Below are 8,068 nucleotides of genomic sequence, written 5' to 3'. Positions count from 1 at the left end.
TTGCCATAAAGATCATCCTCTTCTTTTCTCCTGAAGCAAGCAATGTAACTTCTTAAAAGGTTAGTGTTCCTTCCCAATTGTGTAGGGGTCACAGTGACTTGCTCTCTGCCTTGTACGTGATTATCTGGACTATGTATCTTTGGTGAACTTTATGTAAATATCAGTATTTGATGTACCTGACTATGTTTTCAACTTCTACCAAGTGGAATAGTTATCAAAGCTCCCTGAGAGTCTGTCTCTCAGATTATAATGGGTTTGAATAAAAGTCCTTTTTCTCCTTAACTGGTTAATTGAATTTTCATCAACACAGGCTACTGATCTGATTCTCCAATTATCTAGTGTGTCACTGCTTAGTTTTCCAGTTTAGCTATTGTATTCTTCAGTTCTGTGACTACTATTTGGTTGTTGTTTTTGATGTTCAGTTGCTAAGTCATGTTTGACTCTTTGGACCCCATGGACTGTAGCACAACAGTCTGCTTGTCCTCCACTATTTATCAGAGTTTGCTCAATTTCATGTTCATTGAGTTGGTGATGCTATCTAACCATCTCATCCTCTGCTGCCCTTCTCCTTTTGCCTTCAATCTTTCCCAGCATCAGTCTTTGTCAATGAGTTGGCCTTCACATCAGGTGGCCAAAGTATTGGAGCTTCAGCAACAGTTCTTCCAATGAATATTCAGGGTTGATTTCCTTTAGGATTGACTGGTTTGCTCTTTTTGCGGTTCAAGGGACTCTCAAGAGTCTTCTCCAGCACCATAATTTGAAAGCATCAATTCTTCAGTGTTCAGCCTTTTTTTAATGATCCAACTCCCACGTCAGTGTATGACTTTAGGAAAAAATATAGCTTTGACTATACTGACTATACTATACACTTTGTCAGCAAAGTGATGTCTCTGCTTTTTAATATGTTGTTTAGGTTGGTCATAGCTTTCCTTCTTTTAAAAGGACCAAGCATCTTTTAATTTCATGGCTGCAGTCTCTATCCTCAGTGAGTCTGAAGCCCAAGAAAAGAAAATTTGTCACTATTTCCACTTTCGCCCCTTCTATTTGCCATGAAGTGATGGGACAGATGCCATGATCTTAGTTTTTTGAATGTTAAGACTGTTTGGTACTTTCTTATGCTTTTCGTCTCTTGTTGAAGTTCTCACTGTGTTCATCCTTTCTTTCTCTTGAAGTCTGTCAGTATCTCTATGAGTATTACTTTGATCTCTGTATCAACTAGATTACTTATCTCTGTTTTGTAAAGTCTTTTTAATGAGGTTTTATCTGTTCAATAATTTTAAACATACTCTTCTATCTCCTTGCTTTGCTTGACTCTCTGTGTTTGTTTCTATACATCAGATGAAACAGCTATCTCTCCCAGTCTTGAAGGCATGGCCTTGTGTAGATGATGTGTGAGGTCTAGAAGTGCCATGCCTCTAGGTCACCAGAACCAAGGGGCATCCCTTGCGTGAACTCTGTGAGATAACTATCTGTGGTGGGGCCACTAATTCTGTGTAAGTGGGGCAGGTAGCAGGGTACTGCCCTAATTGGCTGAGGCATGGCCACAACTTGAGGCTTACCCAACCATAGAAGGACCTTTTTTAAGGCTCCCTGGTGGCTTAGAGGTTAAAGCCTCTGCCTGCAATGCAGGAGACCTGGGTTCAATCTCTGGGTCAGGAAGATCCCCTGGAGAAGAAAATGGCAACTCACTCCAGTATTCTTGCCTGGAGAATCCCATGGATGGAGGAGCCTGGTGGGCTACAGTCCACGGGGTCGCAAAGAGTCAGACACGACCAAGCAACTTCACTTTCACTTTCTTTCACTTTTAGGAGGACCTTTTTTAGCTGCTTTCTTCCTTGATTCTTTCTGATAAACATTTAGTTGGTCTACAGTTAGCTTTTTGCTCTTATAGAACCACCAGTCTCCTTTTAATTGCTTATTACCAAATATTTATTAAGTTTTGGAGTTCACTTAAGCTTGAATTTCATACACATGTTTACAGATAGAGTCAGTTCACATGCAGAGAGCTATGGAGCCCTCTGTTATCACGGTACACATTTTGTTCTAGGTAAAACCTGCACTGGAGCAGGAATAGTGGCCCAGTTAGCTCAGAATGACACTCCTGCTTTAGGAGAAGTTTTCTGAGGGAGGCCACTAGCCTATGGTATTCTGAGCATAAAATTTCTATCCTTTGAGAGAACTGGAGCAGCTGGAATTGGGGCCCAGTACTCCTGGCCTGGCATGCTTAGGGTAGAGATTTTATCCATGAATGGGGGTTGGGTAGAGATCACCAGACATTTTAGGTACTCTTGCCTTGATTAGACTTTCTTCAACGTGGAGCTTGAGGGGACAAGTAATGTTAGCAGCAACTACAATCAAGGGGATTGATTGTACCATCTTTTTTAGATGGCAACCTTTGACTGGGATCCAGGAGCAGAGGGATCTCTATGTTCCTGCCTGTACTTGCCTGAGTGCACTTTCAGCTCTGCTGGGATGAGAGAGGGCAGGGAGGGAGTGGGTCCTGGCTCAAATGTCATAGATTCTCACTATTCTTCCTGAGATTTAGTAGATTTTGTTGGGTTTGTTCTTTATTTATTTCTGTATATTTCCCTGGTAGTCTCTTCAAGTCAAATATATATTTATTATGAGATCTAAGAATCACAAGTCTCAAAATTCAGCAAAGATAAAGGAAACAAACTAGGCAAACACATATGAACACTTATAACAGCTGTATACACAATATCTAAAAGCTTAACAAACATCAATTGCCCATATTTAAGAGTGCATAAAAATTGGTATACATGTGTAATGGAAACTGGAATATTATACATGACAAAATAAATCTCAAAATCAATTTACTCAGAGTAAATTGAAGAAGAGTATGAAGAAGCCTGAGAGAAAAGAGCACATACTGTATGACTCTATTATAAACCAGCCAAAGCACTGGTTATCTAGAAATGGGTTTGGAGGGAAGCATGGCCTGAAAAGAGGCATAATCAACCTTTTGTAAATGAAGGAAATGTTCTATATCTTGAAGATGTGGTGTTTTTATTGACACCAAAACTCATAGAGTTGTTCACTTTAAATACATACTGTTTATTTCACACAAATTCTTCCTCAATAACGTGTTTTTTAAAAAATAATGAGCAGATCTTTTTTAGATCTGAGAACTTGCATTTTTGAGCAATGATTCAGAAGTATCTTTTTTTAAAAAAGATTTAATTTTCACCTGAAAAATAGAAAGATACTCAAGAAAACAGAAAATGTATTTATGTGTATTTATTATATATTTATTATGTATTATAATAAAACATTATCATTATTAATTAACAATTTATTTAGATATTTCTTATATAAAAACAGAATAATAAAAGGAGGCTAAATTTTTAAATATAATTGCTGTTAGTGTAGCAGCAACTGAGTGAGGATTCAATACCATGAACTCTAAAACTTAATTTAATAAAATTTACTAGTTATGACTCTACAATCAGCTATAACTATAAATGTAATGGGATGTCATAAGATGAGATTAAAGACATAAGAATGTTTTAGATAAATATGCTCTTCAATCTATTTAGGCATATTTTACTAGCACTCTTTTGCATGTAAAATATAGAATTTTTCATGCAACATTCTGAGTCCTATAATGGAACAAGCCTTCAAAGAAAGAAAGTCCTAATTCTTTTCAGTTCCACTTCAGCTAAATCTGAAGCACAGAGTCTTTGCCTTTTAGACATTAGTGTCATCATTATATTAAACTGAGAAATAGGAGTTTCTGCAAAGTAAAGACAGTTGAGTATAGAGCACATAAGCAAAACCAGAATTAGAAAACTCAGTCTGATCTGACATTATTTTCTTAACTCTTAATGATTAACTATTATTACTCATATTTTCCTCCTCAGTTTGTGAGGCAGCGTTTCCTCAGAGATCCTCAAACATTAGAAGTCATTATTCACTTCCACCTATTTCTTATTTTATCATCCATTAATCAGTGTTCAGTTTAGTTTACCAATAATTTTAAAGGTATTCCCTCTTTTCACCATCTTGTGTAAGACTATTATCCTTAAAGCCACCATAACCTCTTACTTGAGCAATCACACATTTTCTGTGATTATCTTCTTCCATGAATATTTATCTACTGCAAGTTACCAATGTGATTTTTATAAAATGCCTATTAGAACAAAATATCTTTATTTTTTTTTAGAACACAATATCTTTAAAAAAAAAAATCCCCAGTGCTCTCTGCTGCCTGTAGAAAAAAGTAATTTATATCATCATCTGTATAAGCTGCTCTCTCTTTGTAATTTCTACATATGCCTTTATTCACTGGGTTTACCATATGACTATTGCTTAGATATTTTCCATCAATTAGTTGGATCTCAAGTACAGAAATTATTTACACCTATGAATTTTTATAAGCAAAGAGTACATCAAAATTCAATAAATATTAATTTGATGAATGAATTCTCACTAAGGCATATATAGCAAAATGTGAATTATCTGTACTAGTTTATTTTTATTAGTTTTCTTGTGAAAAAGGAGAATTTTCAAAAATAATTTATCAGCTTAGTAGATATTCAAATGAAGGGAGAAATAATAATGATTTAACTCAGAGAAACCATGAAATAAATGTGCCATTCATTTAGCCATTTGGAAACTGTTAATCACTCAGTCATGTCCGACTCTTTGTGACCCTATGGACTGTAGCCTGCCAGGCAAGAATACTGGAGTGGGTTGCCATTCCCTTCTCCATTAGGTGCTACTTACATTTCACACTTCAGACTCTATGTACTACAGACTATCTGACTCTCTCACTAGACATTCACAAAGATTTCTTCAGTAAATCTAATATTTTGTTCTGTCTTGCTTAATACATCAGATTGTATTACCTCTACCAAGTAAACATATAACCACATAACATATGTGACTGACTCAAGATAAACAATACATCCCAAACAACAATCTCAGAGTTTGGAGTAAAATTGGAATATGTACTTCCTAAAAACAAACTACAAGGCAATCATGATCATTATCCAAAACGAAGATGAACATGAAATGAAGTACAGAGAAAGTCATTTCATTCCAAAATCAACAGCCAGACAGAACATAGTACAAATGTATTCTTTAGCAGTAAGTATATAGGATTCAAATAGTCTCTAAGATTAATGGGTACATTTTTTTAAAATCAGTCCTTCCCCAGGTTGTTATAAAACTTAGTGCTTTCAGTTATATTACATTTACTTAATTCTATTTTCAGTTAATATAGAATTAAATAAACATAGTTTATTCCCTAGGATCTTCCTCAGAGCTTCTTTTACATCTTTGTTTCTCAGAGAGTAAATCAAAGGATTCAACATGGGAGTGACCAGGGTGTAACACAAGGAGGCCACTTTACTGAGCTCAGGAAATCTGTCAGGGATGACATACATAAAGATGATGGCACCATACAGTACACTCACGACTCCCAGGTGAGAGCTGCAAGTGGAGAAGACTTTCTTTCGACCCTCAGTGGAGCGTATTTTTAGAACTGTGGATACAATATATATATAAGACACAGTAATGACAATTATGGTAGGCAAAATGATAATGCTGCATAGGAAAAAGGATACAATATTAGGAATGTAGAGATCAGAACAAGAAATCCTCTGAAGTGGACGGTAATCACAGTAAAAGTGGTCGATGGCCCGAGAAGCACAAAAGGGTAAAGTAAATGTCATGCTGGTCTCAATAACTGAGCTGATACAGCCACAAAAGTAGGAAGCAGCTACCAACTGAACACAGAGACGTGTTGACATCTGAATGGAGTAGAGGAGTGGGTTGCAAATGGCAATGAAGCGGTCATAAGCCATGACTGCCAGGAGAAATCCCTCAGTCACAATAAAGAGGGCAAAGAGAAAGAGCTGGGTCACACAGCCTGCATAGGAGATGGACTTGCTCTCAGACCAGAAGTTGATCATAGCCTTGGGTGCAATAACAGATGAATAGAAGAGATCAATGAAGGACAGGTTGCCTAGGAAGAAATACATTGGTGTGTTCAGCTGGGGATCAGTCATAATAATAATCATCATGCCAACGTTCCCTAGAAGGATCATGGCATAGACAAGCAGAAAAAGCAGGAAGAGGAGAATGTGGAACTCTGGGTGGACCCTGAAGCTGACAAGAATGAAGTCAGTCACTTCTGAGTGGTTGCTTGTTTCCCTGTGGCCCATGGCAGAAATCTACTGAAAGGCACAAAGCAAAATAAATGAAATTGTGGCTTTGATTGTAGTGCTATTAATACTCTCTAGATGTAGAATTAAATTATTTACATTTTAATGAGACATTGCATACAAATAAATTTTAATGTCAGGAACATGCAAGAATTTGAAGTAGATGTCATTAGGCTTCTTAAACTGTCATTCTATTAAGCAATGAAAGATTCTCTTTGGTTATTTTATTAAATTATATGTGGCATGGACTTCTGCAAGAAATTAGCATATTTTATTGCCTAAAATTAGTCACATTTTAAATTTCTACTCTTTAGTATATTTATAGGTAAGAGATTTTCTTTATTTAAAATAGCAGTATTTCATATTATCTAAAACAGGAGTAATGAATCTAATTTTTAAGATAGTATTTATAGCCATTATGATAGCTATGTCAGTGTTTTGACTCATTACATGACAGTAGTAAATATATAAAAAATATTTTTACCTTGTTTTAGCTCAATATATGTAGTTTCCCTTATTGTAGCCATCTTTGAAAACAGAATAAAAATAGTTATTATTTGTATGTTAAAATTAATAACACACAAAAAAATGACACTTAGAAGATAAAGTTCTCCAAAGCTATTTTGAAATATTATTCTTTTCTCAGGTCAAAACCATTATCCCAAATACACACATATTTATTGTAACATTATAAATACTTCTTTTCCATTAATAATCAATTAAAAATCATAATAATTTAGCCCTCTTTTTGAAGCAGAGAGAAGGTAGCAAATATTCCAATCTTTACACTGCAATGAATGACTTTCTACCAAGGCTCCATCAATTTAAGAGATCTCACTATTTAAACAATGCAAGTAAACTTCACTGACTTACAGACAGGAAAATTTCTTTCCTAAATTCTGTTATACTGTATGTGTCTTAAGATAAAGATAAGTGGGTAATTACAGTTATTTAAAGCCCACAGCAACTTGTATTGTCCAGAGTCCATGATCATGAGCTAGAGCATCAGCAGTGATGTTTATGATGTACTTAGTTATTTATAAGCCTGTGAAACCTTCCTCAGGATATTTCAGCACTGAGGTTTTACTCATTCTCTGTCATGGATTCCACTGGGAGAGGAGTAGCAGTAAAGAACGTGCCCGCTAATGCAGGAGACATAAGTAACACCGGTTCAATCCCTGGGTCGGGAAGATCCCCTGGAGAAGGTCATGGCAACCTACTCTAGTATTCTTGCCTGGAGAATCCTCTGGACAGAGGAGCCTGGTGGGATACTGTCCACAGGGTCACAAAGAGTTGGATATGACTAAAGTGACTTGGCACATACACAATCGTAACGTCAATTATGGTAACATAAGTGCAGATTCTTGGGCTATTGTCTATGAGGACTTAAGTAACCTTAGGCACAAACAAATGGTCTAATAATAGTTAAAAGCAAGGGACTTTCCCTTCTCTAGTTGTGCATATCCTTTGGAAAAGGTTTCTGGACTTCATTATCTTCACTGACAAAGAAAAACTTTCCGGTATTATCTCATAGATATTCATAGACATAGAAAAGAGATTTAAATGTTTGTACTACATGAAACAAATTTTAGATAAATAAATACTTTAAACTATGTAGTAAATTATTCTCGCTATTTTCAAAAGAGAAAAATTCACTTGAAATTATGATCACCTGTATTTCTTGATATAGCTATAACTCATGTTATGACAAATGCCCTCTAAATCACAAATTAAAAGTCAGATAATGGTTGCTAATTCTGTTCTCTTATATTTAAACACCAAACAGAAAATATAGTGGAGGAAATGAGCATTCAATTAAATTATCTTTATATCTTTAGTAAATATATTTATGAGATTAGGATCTCTACTTAAAAATTCCT

At 35.5% G+C, this 8,068-nt stretch overlaps 1 protein-coding gene across 1 annotated transcript; it reads right to left on the bottom strand.

Annotated features, from left to right (window-relative positions):
* Positions 1-5,216: 5,216 nt before the first annotated feature.
* LOC147372214 (olfactory receptor 9K2-like) lies at positions 5,217-6,247 on the bottom strand. The gene has a single exon (XM_086403636.1). It carries the CDS (start codon positions 6,186-6,188, stop codon positions 5,217-5,219), a length of 972 nt encoding a protein of 323 aa, XP_086259762.1. The 5' UTR covers positions 6,189-6,247.
* Between the last annotated feature and the right edge of the window lie 1,821 nt (positions 6,248-8,068).

This window comes from Bos grunniens, chromosome 5, assembly GCF_055505025.1.
Source record: "Bos grunniens cultivar Pamir isolate PY7600 chromosome 5, Bosgru_T2T1.0, whole genome shotgun sequence".
Classification (NCBI taxonomy): domain Eukaryota; kingdom Metazoa; phylum Chordata; class Mammalia; order Artiodactyla; family Bovidae; genus Bos; species Bos grunniens.
The sequence above is the reverse complement of the archived record's forward strand: the minus strand, read 5'-3'. Positions and strand labels throughout refer to the sequence as shown.

Bases quoted from the DNA above. Each gene is read 5' to 3' on its own strand.
- LOC147372214 (XM_086403636.1), bottom strand. From the start codon at position 6,188: ATGGGCCACAGGGAAACAAGCAACCACTCAGAAGTGACTGACTTCATT.